Source organism: Haliotis rufescens, unplaced genomic scaffold (assembly GCF_023055435.1).
Source record: "Haliotis rufescens isolate VD_foot unplaced genomic scaffold, xgHalRufe1.0.p SCAF_5, whole genome shotgun sequence".
In the NCBI taxonomy this organism is placed as follows: Eukaryota; Metazoa; Mollusca; class Gastropoda; order Lepetellida; family Haliotidae; genus Haliotis; species Haliotis rufescens.
This window is the reverse complement of record NW_025964223.1, coordinates 54,200,065-54,215,382: the sequence shown is the minus strand read 5'-3', so window position 1 is coordinate 54,215,382 and position 15,318 is coordinate 54,200,065. Positions and strand designations below refer to the sequence as shown.

The window sequence follows — 15,318 nt, the reverse complement described above, 5'->3', positions numbered from 1 at the left end:
CAGGAAATGTCATGCAGTTTCAACCTGAAACTCGGCCAGATCGTGAACTTTTTTCCTTTCTTTCAGAATCTCGATCCAGCATGTGAATGTTCACAAACCAAAGAAAGTTCAGCTGTCAGAATCTGGTGATGAAGATGACTTTAATGCAAAAATCTATGCCATCAGCAGCGAAGGTGGCAACGTCATCTTCCATGTGAGTCAAGAAGGGAACAGATTTTCCCAGAAGACTACAGAAGATTTGAAATCTGTTGCTATGACTGTGATGAGCGAGAAAGGATCTGCCACAACAGCACGAAGCAAGAATGTAGATGTAGACAATGCTTTCGACCGAGTCAACCCAGATGACCTCAATTTGAGGATCAATCCGTTTGGTTCCCAGAACTCACTGGACAAGCTGATATTTGACGGGTTCGAGATGCCCCATTCAGCCTCCATGCCTAATCTGACATCAGCCAGGAGGCTGGACAAGGAGACATGTAAGAAGGAAGGAATCTTTTTTGATCCTGCAGAGGAAGCGAATACCGAATCAACTGATGATGATGAGGCATTTGAGGCCGAAATGACAAATGAGGACTTTGTGAGAGAGATGCTCGAAGAAATCCTTCACAAGGCTGTTTCCACTGCTCAGTCGGATGGGTTCTCGAGGCGTGAAGCTGAACGTACCATAAGCTTAACTTCCAAAGATGGTAGTATTTTAGGGGACCATGACTTGTTGAACGCCATTGGTAAAAGAGGTCTGGAGATAGACTCACTGTCCAGCAGTGAAAATGACCTCCGACAAGTTGTGGAAGATGAGGATGAACGATCCACAGACATACACACACTCCATATGCATATTCTGCTCTATACACAGAAATATGACTACAAGCGAGCACTGTATGCTCTCTCCACCATCAAGGCCATGTTGACCATGTGTCCACGACTTGTGGTAACAGCCATGTCCACCACAAGCATCAGTGCAATCCGTGCTCCTCACATGACTAAGATACAGACTTTACTTGCCCGACACAGGAAGTCAGTATTTGGGAAGAACTTCTTTGGGGAGCTTCCTCCTGAGGTGCTATCTGGTTACCGTAGCAACATGTTTATTGAGATTGTTATCTCTCTGTGTCTGTATTATGTGAGGAGTTATTATCCAAATCTGATGATCAGTAAACCATCGTCGGAAGAGTTGCTAGGCAACAAAGAGGTGCATATTATGGCTACGGAGATTTTGACCTTGTTGATGTCCGAACTTGTCAGTATTATGAGAGATAGTGGGAAGAGTTTCCGATCCTACATTGGAGACTTGTTGTCAAAGTGCAAGCTTCAGAAAGCTTTGCTTCATTGTTTGCTCGCCAGTGTGTACAACAACAGAAAGAAAAATCCAGAAAACAAGACCAAAATCACCGAGGCGATTATCGCGTTTAACGAAGAAGGACTTGACCCGTGTGCTAACGAAACATTCCAGATTAAATTGCTCAACTTGATTCTCGTCATGATCATGCTAGAGGAACAGATTTATGGAACCTATTCTGACCCTGAAGCGGCCAATCAGAATGGAGTATCTGACTGGGACCGGACTAGAGTGAACTTTCAGGCCTCACTCTTAAAGGTTCATTATTCGGCATCTTTACCCATCGTGCAACAGACAATGTTTTTATCTGGTGTTCTGAGCACGCTGAAGCAGCATCACATGTGCCATATGCATCGACACTGGGTTGCCATGGTAACATCAGCACTCCCATATATGGGGAAAGCGTTGTCCAGAGTGGTCCTGTGTATTGTGTCTCAACTCTGTCGGAACCTGGAAGTCATTGCTGGAGAGTATGTCATGAACAGTAAGAAAAGGTGAGGGATTCTTTAACACATGTTTACACATGGCTGCTTTGGTAAGTGGTAATTGGATTAGAAATTATTAAAAATTGTCTGTTTTAGGATAAATATGTTTTAGCCCAGTCTGGTCCAGTGATGATTCTGTGATACTGGTACACTGGGGACAGCTGGTATCATCATTTTCAACTTACTTACAATACTTGGCATGATTAGCACAGCAGCCTCTGACTTCAGTCCAAAGCCTGTGTCTAGTAAATGTCTGTTAGAGACCGCCTCCGTGGTCTAGTGGTAGAGCGGAAGGTCCGGGGTTCGATACCCGGATGCGTCGTACCAAAAGACGTTAAAAGATGGTACTTGTTGTTACCCTGTCTGGCGCTCAGCATTAAGGGACTAAAACAAGGACTGCTCGGCTTGGAGTCAGAATACTGTGTCTGAGTGGGGTATTCATGTTAAACTGCAGCATGGTATCTCAGTGAGCTAGCACTATAAAACGGCATCAGTCCGGACTAGTACAAGCAGCCACACACACACATGCATGCATGTCGCTATATAAGCGCAGTAATCTCGGATGCGAAAGTTAAACCCAATTTCACCTCAGATCACCGGTTCGGTTTAGTAAGCTCAGCTGATAATACTCAATATTACATTAGAATCTGAAATGAAAATTTGGGCTTATATACTCAAAAACGTTTTGGCACAGACAGTCATAGTGTTTGTTTGTTTGTTGTTGAACGCCGCACTCAGCAATATTCCAGCTACATGACGGTAGTCTGTAAATAATCAAGTCTGGACCAGACAATCCAGTGATTGACGTCATGAGCATTGATCCTCCCATTTGGGATACATAGTGATTTCATTAGTTTTAGGTAATGCATGGAGTTCGATGTTATTGTTCTCTACTATGGCTACAGTATATGCCTCTGTAAGTAGGTAAATTTAAAGGTATATCCAGAGCTCCAGATAAGCTTTTGGTGTTGTGGGTATTTTAGCCATGCATTTTAAAATCATTGGGTATCAGTAATTCTATCTGGGTATTCAAATTTCTGTTACCCACTAGTTTTTACACATGTGGGTATTTAAGTTAAATATTTAAAAACACTATTCATAGGGTCCCTGCAAACTGGTGTCGTGTGGGTTCGAGAGCTTTATAGGACTCAAAAATACCACGATACTTCCACAAGAAAGTGTGACCGCAAATGATCATGATGTAACTGTCATCGTGGAGTTTGGCAAGGTTGACGGAATGCCCGTTTATAATTTCAAAATAAGTTGCTGATTTGCTAATCGAATACGCAGGGTTACTTAACACTATTTTGATGATACGCACTAGTTTTATTTTTGTAGCGTATCAGTAATGTTCGTTGCGTATTTGATACGCTTGGATTTTATTTTACTGCATATTTCTGCATTTTTTATGTGTATTTCACGCAGATACGCAGCTTATCTGGAGCTCTGTATATCCTGAGATATATAGGATCAGTATATCGACTTGGCAAGCACACTGATCCTAATACAAGATCTAGTTTCAGTACAGGTCATCTCTCCTCCCAGTTGTTTTTAGTCCAGTGATTTCTCTGTCCAGTGATGAGGGCGGTCGGGTAGCCTAGTGGTTAAAGCGTTCGCTCGTCACGCTGAAGACCCGGGTTCGATTCCCGACATGGGTACAATGTGTGAAGCCCATTTCTGGTGTCCCCCGCCGTGATATTGCTGGAATATTGCTAAAAGCGGCGTAAAACCATATTCACTCACTCACTCACTCACTGTCCAGTGATGACATCATCCTTGCGCACTCAGTGCTGGCGATGTTCCTGTGAACGCCGTTAGTGTGCCGACAACCTAGGGACCCGTGTCTGTCGTGTAGATGGAGGCGGGGCTGAGGACAGCATTGAAATCACACAAGAATAATTACCAAATAGAAAATCAAAATACCACCTCAAAAAATTATTAGGAAAATAACCAAAACGCTCCTGTTAACCAGTGAAATTGTTGAGATCAACTCATGTACAGATGCACAGATAACAGGTCCGAATCGCCCTTTAATTGTATATGGACATTTCTAATGATCATCTTCAGGGCTTCGTTCCTCGAAGCAAATATCTTCCATACTTTAACATGGACCAGAGCTCCAGATAAGCTGGGGGGAACGGGTGGCCGAGTCATCTAAGGCGGCACGATTCGCTGTGCAGAGTTGCGTCCCTTGGACACGCCAGAAACCTATGATTGTGGGTTCGAATCCCGGTTCACCCCGATTATGTTTCTAGGTTTGTCAGCACCATACCCGTGCTCGTGGGTTTCACCAAAGGGGTAAACGTCTGACGCCTGTATCACTTCGGGCTTTCCTCCCACATTAAGCTGACACGCCGCAATATAACTGGAATACTGTTAAAAGCGGCGTTAAACCCAACTCACTCACTCACTCACTCACTCACTCACTCCAGATAAGCTGTGTATCTGCGTAAAATACGCATCAGAAATTCAGAAATACGCAATGAAATAAAATTCAAGCGTATCAAATACGCAACGAACATTACAGATATGCTACAAAAATAAAACTAGTGTGTATCATCAAAATAGTGTTAAGTAACCCTGCGTATTCGATTAGCAAATCAGCTACTTATTTTGAAATTATATACGGACATTCCGTCAACCTTGCCAAACTCAACGGTGACAGTTACATCATGATCATTTGCCATCACACTTTCTTGTGGAAGTATCGCAGTATTTTTTAGTCCTATAAAGCTCTCGAACCTACACGACAACAGTTTGCAGGGACTAAACGAATAGTGTTTTTAAATATTTAACTTAAATACCCACATGTGTAAAAACTAGTGGGTAACAGAAATTTGAATACCCAGATAGAATTACTGATACCCAATGATTTTAAAATGCATGGGTAAAATACCCACAACACCAAAAGTCTATCTGAAGCTCTGTAGACTTAAGACAGGTGTCGTGCTACAATCGCTGTGTTAGACAGGGCCCATGCCACAAGGCAACTGTAGCACAGAGACAATCAGAACTCCCATACTTTAACAAGGACTTAAGACCGTTGTAGTGCTAAGATGACTCCATGGGGCCCTGGCTTGGGAGATCTTCAGACTAATGGGGCGCAGACTAACTGGACTTCTCTGTACTTGTACCTTGTCGTTCTGACCGCAGCTCGGCCCTGCTGCAGCTAGCCCCTCCTGACCACACGGTGACCATGTTGGAAGGACTGACCACCCTGTGTCACTACTGCCTGCTGGACAACGTTTCCCCGATGTCCATCGGCCAGCCCGCACCCACAGCCTGCCTCATCAGCACAGAGACGGCCAGCGCTGGACATATACTCACAAACCTCATCCACGTTTTCAACCCCATCAATAGCAGCAGGGTAGGCCTGGTAGGCAGATCTGTGATATATGTCTTGGTATATAGTGCTGTAGTTAGAAATGCTGTGATGGGATCCATGAAACTGGAGTAGCTGCAGTTATGATATCCCCTCCTCCGTTCCTTGTTTAATGTCAGTTTTCTTCAATATGTTACTCACCACCATGACCACTGGGGGCTTCTGATCTTTCTCTAAGAAAACTTAGCAGGTTTGCACTGTAGAATTTACATTGCACTTCTACATTTCTGATTAGCAATAATTGAATAAAAAAAGGTAAAAGTTTATAAAGTCTCTTTCTTAATCACTTCCATCCAAGTACCGTATTCGATGTAATAAGCGCCCCGCTCTAATAAGCGCCCACGGCGATATTTGCTAATATATAGGCTTGTGAACAATCCCAATTAGCACCCCTTCCGATTGATCAATGTACACAAGACTTATTTATTCGCGTATAATACGCACTCATGTGCTATATGAACCCTTAATTATGGGCAATTAAGTTCTTGAAAAATATATCTGTCGTATATAAAAATTTCAGACTGTAAGCATAAACCAAGAAATTTATCTTTCAACTATTTTTTTTCCACCAAAATAATATTCTAATAAGAGCGTTATTATTAGCCTTATTATGATTTGACTGCCTGGTATGTCCAGGAGACGAGTCCTCAACGAGATGACTCCCCCAACAACCCGGTGCTGGAGGCACGGAGGACGCTACTGAGCATCCTGCCCCGCATCATGGCCTGCATGTCCACCCTATGGAGGGCCATCAACGCCGTCAAGGTGCCCGAGGCCAAGGCACTCGTGAAGGAGGGCTTCCTGGCTCTTGGCTCTCCCAAGGTGAGCGAGTAGCTGGTGTGTCTTGTGTGTGGAGTGTTGTGCCTCCCAAGGTGAGCGAGTAGCTGGTGTGTCTTGTGTGTGGAGTGTTGTGCCTCCCAAGGTGAGCGAGTAGCTGGTGTGTCTTGTGTGTGGAGTGTTGTGCCTCCCAAGGTGAGCGAGTAGCTGGTGTGTCTTGTGTGTGGAGTGTTGTGCTTCCAAGGTGAGCGAGTAGCTGGTGTGTCTTGTGTGTGGAGTGTTGTGCTCCCAAGGTGAGCGAGTAGCTGGTGTGTCTTGTGTGTGGAGTGTTGTGCTTCCAAGGTGAGCGAGTAGCTGGTGTGTCATGTGTGTCTTGTGGGTGAAGCGTTGTGCTTCCAAGGTGAGCGAGTAGCTGGTGTGTCATGTGTGTCTTGTGGGTGAAGCGTTGTGCTTCCAAGGTGAGCGAGTAGCTGGTGTGTCATGTGTGTGGAGCGTTGTGCCTCCCAAGGTGAGCGAGTAGCTGGTGTGTCATGTGTGTCTTGTGTGTGGAGTGTTGTGCCTCCCAAGGTGAGCGAGTAGCTGGTGTGTCTTGTGTGTCTTGTGGGTGAAGCGTTGTGCTTCCAAGGTGAGCGAGTAGCTGGTGTGTCATGTGTGTCTTGTGGGTGAAGCGTTGTGCTTCCAAGGTGAGCGAGTAGCTGGTGTGTCATGTGTGTGGAGCGTTGTGCCTCCCAAGGTGAGCGAGTAGCTGGTGTGTCATGTGTGTCTTGTGTGTGGAGTGTTGTGCCTCCCAAGGTGAGCGAGTAGCTGGTGTGTCATGTGGGTGGAGCGTTGTGCCTCCCAAGGTGAGCGAGTAGCTGGTGTGTCTTGTGTGTGAAGCGTTGTGCTTCCAAGGTAAGCGAGTAGCTGGTGTGTCTTGTGTGTGGAGTGTTGTGCCTCCCAAGGTAAGCGAGTAGCTGGTGTGTCTTGTGTGTGGAGTGTTGTGCCTCCCAAGGTAAGCGAGTAGCTGGTGTGTCTTGTGTGTGGAGTGTTGTGCCTCCCAAGGTAAGCGAGTAGCTGGTGTGTCTTGTGTGTGGAGTGTTGTGCCTCCCAAGGTAAGCGAGTAGCTGGTGTGTCTTGTGTGTGGAGTGTTGTGCCTCCCAAGGTGAGCAAGTAGCTGGTGTGTCTTGTGTGTGGAGTGTTGTGCCTCCCAAGGTGAGCGAGTAGCTGGTGTGTCTTGTGTGTGGAGTGTTGTGCCTCCCAAGGTGAGCGAGTAGCTGGTGTGTCTTGTGTGTGGAGCGTTGTGCTTCCAAGGTGAGCGAGTAGCTGGTGTGTCTTGTGTGTGGAGTGTTGTGCCTCCCAAGGTGAGCGAGTAGCTGGTGTGTCTTGTGTGTGGAGTGTTGTGCCTCCCAAGGTGAGCGAGTAGCTGGTGTGTCTTGTGTGTGGAGTGTTGTGCCTCCCAAGGTGAGCGAGTAGCTGGTGTGTCTTGTGTGTGGAGTGTTGTGCCTCCCAAGGTGAGCAAGTGGCTGGTGTGTCTTGTGTGTGGAGTGTTGTGCCTCCCAAGGTGAGCGAGTAGCTGGTGTGTCATGTGGGTGGAGTGTTGGCTCTCCCAAGGTGAGCGAGTAGCTGGTGTGTCTTTTGTGTGGAGTGTTGTGCCTCCCAAGGTGAGCGAGTAGCTGGTGTGTCATGTGGGTGGAGTGTTGGCTCTCCCAAGGTGAGCGAGTAGCTGGTGTGTCATGTGGGTGGAGTGTTGTGCCTTCCAAGGTGAGAGAGTGGCTGGTGTGTCAGGTGGCTGCAGTGTTGGGTCTCTCAAGGTGGGTCAGTGGCTGGTGTGTCAGGTGGCTGCAGTGTTGGGTCTCTCAAGGTGGGTCAGTGGCTGGTGTGTCAGGTGGGTGGAGTGTTGGGTCTCTCAAGTTGGGTCAGTGGCTGGTGTGTCACGTGGGTGGAGTATTGGGTCTCTCAAGGTGGGTCAGTGGCTGGTGTGTCAGGTGGGTGGAGTGTTGGGTCTCTCAAGTTGGGTCAGTGGCTGGTGTGTCATGTAGGTGGAGTGTTGGGTCTCTCAAGGTGGGTCAGTGGCTGGTGTGTCATGTGGGTGGAGTATTGGGTCTCTTAAGGTGGGTCAGTGGCTGGTGTGTCAGGTGGCTGCAGTGTTGGGTCTCTCAAGGTGGGTCAGTGGCTGGTGTGTCAGGTGGCTGCAGTGTTGGGTCTCTCAAGGTGGGTCAGTGGCTGGTGTGTCATGTGGGTGGAGTGTTGGGACTCTCAAGGTGAGCGAGTGGCTGGTGTGTCATGTGTGTGGAGTGTTGTGCCTCCCAAGATGAGCGAGTGGCTGGTGTGTCATGTGTGTGGATTGTCGGGTCTCTCAAGGTGGGTCAGTGGCTGATGTGTCATGTGTGTGGATTGTTGGGTCTCTCAAGGTGGGCCAGTAGCTGATGTGTCCGGTGGCTGCAGTGTTGGGTCTTCCAAGGTAAGCGAGTGGCTGGTGTGTCATGTGGGTGGAGTATTGGGTCTCTTAAGGTGGGTCAGTGGCTGGTGTGTCATGTGGCTGCAGTGTTGGGTCTCTCAAGGTGGGTCAGTGGCTGGTGTGTCATGTGGGTGGAGTATTGGGTCTCTTAAGGTGGGTCAGTGGCTGGTGTGTCAGGTGGCTGCAGTGTTGGGTCTCTCAAGGTGGGTCAGTGGCTGGTGTGTCACGTGGGTGGAGTATTGGGTCTCTTAAGGTGGGTCAGTGGCTGGTGTGTCACGTGGGTGGAGTATTGGGTCTCCCAAGGTGGGACAGTGGCTGGTTTATCTTGCCGGGTATCATTTGGCTAGGTGGATTGAGTGTCCCAAGGTGAGTGAATGGATGGTATGTCAGCCCGGGTATCATGATTCCTGGCTTCGAGGGTGGTGTGTTGGGTCTGAGCTGACATAAAGTGCAATGTAACACATCAGTATCACCAGAGGAAGTACACGTGTGTGTTTGATAGATATTCCTGGTGACCATGTCAAAAGAATATTTGAGAAAGCATGATGTTTCACCATTTACTATAATGAACATTGTGTTACTGGAGTCATGTCATCTTCCCAGGCAAGAGAGTTAACTGACTTTAAAAGTCCAGTTTCCACCCTTGCTGAACTAGGCTGGAATTCCTGGGCTCGATCGTAGCGCCACCAGTGGCTATTACAAGTTATGTCCTTCCATGCCTCTCCTATAGACCAATCAGATTCCACCTCTCGTATCACTTGCATTTGCTTCAAACAAAATGGTGGCACCCAGTCAAGACGATCTGATTGATAATCAAGGTCTATATTGTAATCTTACATTGCAAAGTGCATCAAATCACATGAGCACCTTGATTAAAAACATGAAAAGATTTGGAAAATATCTGTTGACGAGTTGGCGGTGCACATGCTTCACAAATCCTGCAATCCACCGAAATCTGCCTGACAGTTTACGAACAGGAGTTCAATTTCGTTGTGCGATTTTGATTGGACTATGCATAGACTTGTATATACCAGTCTAGTTCGGCAAGGGTGGAAACTGGACTTTTGTAGTCAGTTAACTCTCTTGCCTCGGGAAGATGGAGTCATGTATGCTTCTCAACATCCTGATGGTTTTAAAAACTGGGGGATGGAACGATCAGCTTGTCTGTCAGCCATCTGTTTTCCGTTTCCGGAGCAGAACTAGTAGGGAACTGGTGCCTTTTGATGATTTGGGATTTTTGTTCTTTTTATTTCGTTTTGTTTTAATGATTTTTCATATCGAAAACAAGTTGTTTTCCTTTACCGGAGCAGACACTTAGAACCATTAAATATTTCTTGTTGAAACTTGCTATACAGATACAGGGTAGGGGGATATGTCCAGCTTAGGAGTAATGGCAAGAGTAGGAGCTTGACATGTACTGTTGCCTTGTATTTGGTTTGTTTGTGACGTCTGTATGTTCTGTTACAGGTGATTAGGCAGCAGGTGCTTGAGTTCCTCAGCCCCGTCTCTGTTCCCCACGGCACCAACCTCCTCGGGGCCTTCGCTGTGGCCTGGAATGACAGAAGGAAGAAGCCTATCGGCGTTACAAAGAGGGTGAGAAAAAAGCTTACATGAGGCCTTACTGTTGCAAGAACATGATAACTATTAGTGTGTTATTACTATTTTTCAGACCCGTGAAGATCAGGGGTTAGAATAGGTCTTCAGGAACCCATGCTTGCCCTAAAAGGTGACTATGCCTGTCGTAAGAGGCAACTAACAGGATCGGATGGTTAGGCTCGCTGACTTGGTTGATGCATGTCATCGATTCCAACTGCATGGACTGATGATGATGATGTCTATCACTGGATTGTCTGGTCCAGACTTGATTATTTACAGACTGCCGTCATATAGTCTGAATATTGCTGAGTGCGGCATTAAACAACAAATAAATAAAAATCTATTTTTCACATTGTTTACTGTGTGATGAACCACAGCATCATCTGCTGTGGGACAGAATCAAGTTATTGTTTACTATGTGACGGAATCAGGACATTGCTTGCTGTATTGCAGGTGATCCCCCAGCCGTGTGAAGACCAGCTGTTGCTGGTGGAGCTTGTGGCTGCCATCAGAGTCCTTCCCACAGACACTCTCATACAGACCGTGAAGCAGGTTCTCAAACAGCCTCCCCCTGCCGAGCTGGGACAGGGCAAGGTGAGTCGCACCTGCAGCTTTCATATCTGTTCATGTGGATATCGATATAAGGATACTGGTTATGGTACTGGTGCTGATCTGATAATTTCTAAGCTTGGAGGGGTGGATTCCTTGATAAAAAAAAATATGAAATTTTGATTTTTTGACTTCCTGCTTGTTTGATCTTTGGTGGATACTTGTAGATGGGTCTGTCATATATGTTGATGGGATAAAGATAGGAAACACATCAGGAACACATCAGGATCACAAGAGGAAAGTTCATTAGTGTGGTTGATAAATATACCTGGTTGCCACATCAAAATAGCAAGAGAAATCATGGTCTTTGTTGTCAAAGTTGTGTCAAACATGCTTCCCTTTATTTAGCTTCTTTTTTTCTTTCCACCAGTATTTTCAAAACAAGCTTCTTAACTGAAATAAGCTATAAGGGCACTAAGGTCAATAATATGGTTCCGAATTATGAGACTTCCAACATCAGTGGGGAGATATCTTTTATGCTTATAATATTAATATTGGCGATTAATAGACATGGCCGAAGGATGTAATGATGTCCCAGCGTCTGTAGTTGTAACTATGTACCATCATCTGTGACCCAAGTAACGTGTGTGTTGCCGTTGTAACTATGTACCATCATCTGTGACCCAAGTAACATGTGTGTTGCCGTTGTAACTATGTACCATTATCTGTGACCCAAGTAACGTGTGTGTTGCCGTTGTAACTATGTACCATCATCTGTGACCCAAGTAACATGTGTGTTGCCGTTGTAACTATGTACCATTATCTGTGACCCAAGTAACGTGTGTGTTGCCGTTGTAACTATGTACCATCATCTGTGACCCAAGTAACATGTGTGTTGCCGTTGTAACTATGTACCATCATCTGTGACCCAAGTAACGTGTGTGTTGCCGTTGTAACTATGTACCATCATCTGTGACCCAAGTAACGTGTGTGTTGCCATTGTAACTATGTACCATCATCTGTGACCCAAGTAACGTGTGTGTTGCCGTTGTAACTATGTACCATCATCTGTGACCCAAGTAACATGTGTGTTGCCGTTGTAACTATGTACCATTATCTGTGACCCAAGTAACGTGTGTGTTGCCGTTGTAACTATGTACCATCATCTGTGACCCAAGTAACGTGTGTGTTGCCGTTGTAACTATGTACCATTATCTGTGACCCAAGTAACGTGTGTGTTGCCGTTGTAACTATGTACCATCATCTGTGACCCAAGTAACATGTGTGTTGCCGTTGTAACTATGTACCATCATCTGTGACCCAAGTAACGTGTGTGTTGCAGAAGGTGGTTCCCCTAGAAGTAAACATGCTGCAGTTCTTCTATGCCTACATCCAGCAGACCGGGTCAGTGGCGTTGTTGGACTCCTGGCCGTCCCTGCTGGGGCTGTTCAGGGAGGGGCTCCAGCTCAATCTGGTTCCCCCGGGCCAGTTCCTGCTACTCGAGTACGTTATTGCTTTGGACTCTCAACTTCAAGACATTTTTTTCATGACCCGTGATGATATGGGTTAGAATAGATCTTCAGCAATCCATGCTTGACGAAAGAGGCGACTAATGGGATCGGATGGTCAGGCTCGCTGACTTGATTGATGCACGTCATAGTATTCCAATTGCGTGGATTGATGCTCTTGATATATTGCTGAGTATTTATTTACACCAATGATAACTATAACGGTTTAGGTGTTTTCCATCTGAAAACATGTTTGGACATTTGCTTATATGGCCTGTCTGGTGTTAAGTCTCACTTTATGACGTCTTGTGGGTGTGCCAACAAATATCTTAAACACATAGAAACATTCACTCAGTTAATGTGCCTCTATTAGCTTTTGATTTACTTAAAGTGATGTTTTCACATTGTAAGAATATTTTAGAAGGAGATTGGGGAATATTCAAACAGTGTATTTTTTTGTTTATTTGTAAAGTTCGTTTGCTACACCTATCCCTGCTTTGGTTTGTGATGCTATTGCCATATGTTTGTGTGTAGGATCCTGAATGAGTTTGTACAGAAGACCCCAACAATGGATGAGAAGAAGAACCAGAAGGATCTACAGGAGATCACTCAGAAGGTTCTGGAAGCCGTGGGAACAATTGCTGGGTCATCACTGGAGCAGACGACGTGGTTGAGGCGGAATCTGGCTGTGAAGCCGGGACCTCAGGCGGACATTACAGAGGCTGAGGATGGCGAAGTGACAGAGGAGAGTGGTAGGTGTGACAGAGGAGAGATGTAAGTGTGACAGAGGAGAGTGGTGGGTGTGACAGAGGAGAGGGGTAGGTGTGACAGAGGAGAGATGTAAGTGTGACAGAGGAGAGTGGTGGGTGTGACTGAGGAGAGGGGTAGGTGTGACAGGAGAGAGGTGGGTGTGGCAGAGGAGAGTGGTGGGTGTGACAGAGGAGAGTGGTGGGTGTGACAGAGAAGAGTGGTGGGTGTGACAGAGGAGGGAGGTTGGTGTGACAGAGGAGAGTGGTGGGTGTGACAGAGAAGAGTGGTAGGTGTGACAGAGGAGAGTGGTGGGTGTGACAGAGGAGAGTGGTGGGTGTGACAGAGGAGAGAGGTTGGTGTGACAGAGGGACCAGAGAGTTGAGCAGCTGGGGTGTTAACAATATAGAAGTGAAGGTTGTATCTGTGACCGGTTGACCAGTGTGTTGAGGGACTGCGGTGTTGAGGGACTGCGGTGTTGAGGGACTGGGGTGTTGAGGGACCAGAATGTTGAGGGACTGGGGTGTTGAGGGACCAGAGAGTTGAGGGACCAGAGCGTTGAGGGACTGGGGTGTTGAGGGACCAGAGTGTTGAGGGACCAGAGTGTTGAGGGACTGGGGTGTTGAGGGACTGTGTGTTGAAGGACCGGGGTGTTGAGGGACTGGGGTGTTGAGGGACCAGAGTGTTGAGGGACCAGAGTGTTGAGGGACTGGGGTGTTGAGGGACTGTGTGTTGAAGGACCAGAATGTTGAGGGACTGGGGTGTTGAGGGACCAGAGAGTTGAGGGACCAGAGCGTTGAGGGACTGGGGTGTTGAGGGACCAGAGTGTTGAGGGACCAGAGTGTTGAGGGACTGGGGTGTTGAGGGACTGTGTGTTGAAGGACCGGGGTGTTGAGGGACTGGGGTGTTGAGGGACAAGAGAGTTGAGGGAATGGGGTTTTGAGGGACCAGGGTGTTGAAGGACCGGGGTGTTGAGGGACCAGAGTGTTGAGGGACCGGGGTGTTGAGGGCCTGGGGTGTTGACGTGTAGAAGTATAATGGTTGACATTGTCTTGTGCTAGATGTGGAGGTGATTGTTGCGGAGCGGAAGGTGGTGGAGAGTCAGCTGAACCAGGACCGGGATGCCAAGTACAGCGTGCAGGCTCTCTCCATCCTGGCCGAGGTGAGGAGGCAAATACATGACCCAGCTGTGCTCAACTAGGCAACACTGTCAATCTGATTTTTAGGGTGGCTAAAAATAGCTTTAACTGCGTCTGTTATGTTTTGTGACACCCTTTTGATGAGATTACTAAAGAACAAAGTTACTTTTGCAAGTGTTCGTTTAAGATAAGTAGGAAGCAGAGTGATGAAGAGGTAACGCTGTGTCAGTCAGTGTTTTTCAAACTATAGATTCATGTGGTGTTGTGTTAGACAAGGAAGGTTTACCTAACAGTAGTGTTATAAGGCAAGCATATCTCTTGACTACTCAGTGTTATGTGACCATTTTGATGAGATGTGTCAGGTCAGGTTTGTGAACTTTTCTGATCAGACTGTTGACACTGAGTGACAGTTTGTAATTAGTGTGATTAAGGAAACAGCATGTGAGGATTTGTTTGTCTGCAAAAAGAACTGCGTCATGAAACTATTGCAAGTGTGTGTCACTCACAGTTTTCTCAGTACTTTCCTGCTCGCCAAACTGTCCAGATGTACAATGATTACATAATCAGCCCTGTTGCACTGCCGCTGTCTCACGACAGACTGGATAAAATAACACATGGTTGCGTATGTTCTCAGGGAGTTCCCAGGAATCTTGTCCATGTCTGCTTACGATGTTCTAGAAGTAGGGAACTTTTTGTAAGATGGATACATGTATTTTCTGAATCCGTATGATTTATATGCTACTGTTTGAATTCAAAACTATGTGAACACTATTTGTTTCAGTTGACTGCAGCTTTGCTAGATGTCGTGTACGGCAGTGATGAGAAGGACAAGGTGGCTCCATTCCTCATCACCACCCTGACCAACGTGTTCCCCTACCTCCGCAACCACAGGTAACTGGTGATAAGGATGTATTATAGACTATCTAAACCACCTTGTACTGGAGAATGTATTTTCTCTTTCCCTTGATTAGATAACATATTTGCAACGTGATATGAACAATGTGTTGTTCACACCATTTATAGCTCCAGTGGTTCCCATGGCATCAAGGGGGCCCCATGGTTTGGTTTGTTGTTTAACGCCTCACTCAGCAATATTCCAGCTATATGACAGCGGCCTGTAAATAATCGAGTCTGACTGTTTGATACATGTATCTAATTATTTTAGCCAGGGCTGTGGTAAAACAATTACCAATCAGACATTTTGTTCCCTACTCTTGAGACTTGCAGTGGGTATCCTGGGTAGGGTCGGGTAATAGGGGGTCGGGTACCCGGGTAGTAAATTTGATCGTCCCAGCCCTACACCATAGCTAGCTTCAGTATAGCTAGACTATTGATACCACCTTACAGGTTTGATAGCAATAG

General features: G+C 46.5%; 1 protein-coding gene across 7 annotated transcripts in view; it reads left to right on the top strand.

The window, feature by feature from the left end:
* The window catches only part of LOC124126013 (protein dopey-1-like), a 63,400-nt gene that overhangs the window by 28,633 nt on the left and 19,449 nt on the right, over positions 1 to 15,318 (top strand). For 4 of the 7 annotated variants that reach the window (XM_048383711.1, XM_048383710.1, XM_048383708.1 and 1 more), the window contains exons 11-19: positions 67 to 1,830; positions 4,975 to 5,197; positions 5,840 to 6,025; positions 9,885 to 10,010; positions 10,467 to 10,607; positions 11,905 to 12,065; positions 12,605 to 12,822; positions 13,879 to 13,979; positions 14,738 to 14,847. In XM_048383711.1, the coding sequence (XP_048239668.1) occupies positions 67 to 1,830; positions 4,975 to 5,197; positions 5,840 to 6,025; positions 9,885 to 10,010; positions 10,467 to 10,607; positions 11,905 to 12,065; positions 12,605 to 12,822; positions 13,879 to 13,979; positions 14,738 to 14,847 (3,030 nt within the window). The remainder of the gene's footprint in view (positions 1 to 66; positions 1,831 to 4,974; positions 5,198 to 5,839; positions 6,026 to 9,884; positions 10,011 to 10,466; positions 10,608 to 11,904; positions 12,066 to 12,604; positions 12,823 to 13,878; positions 13,980 to 14,737; positions 14,848 to 15,318) is intronic. The other 3 variants (XM_048383713.1, XM_048383714.1, XM_048383709.1) reach the window with 1 other exon arrangement.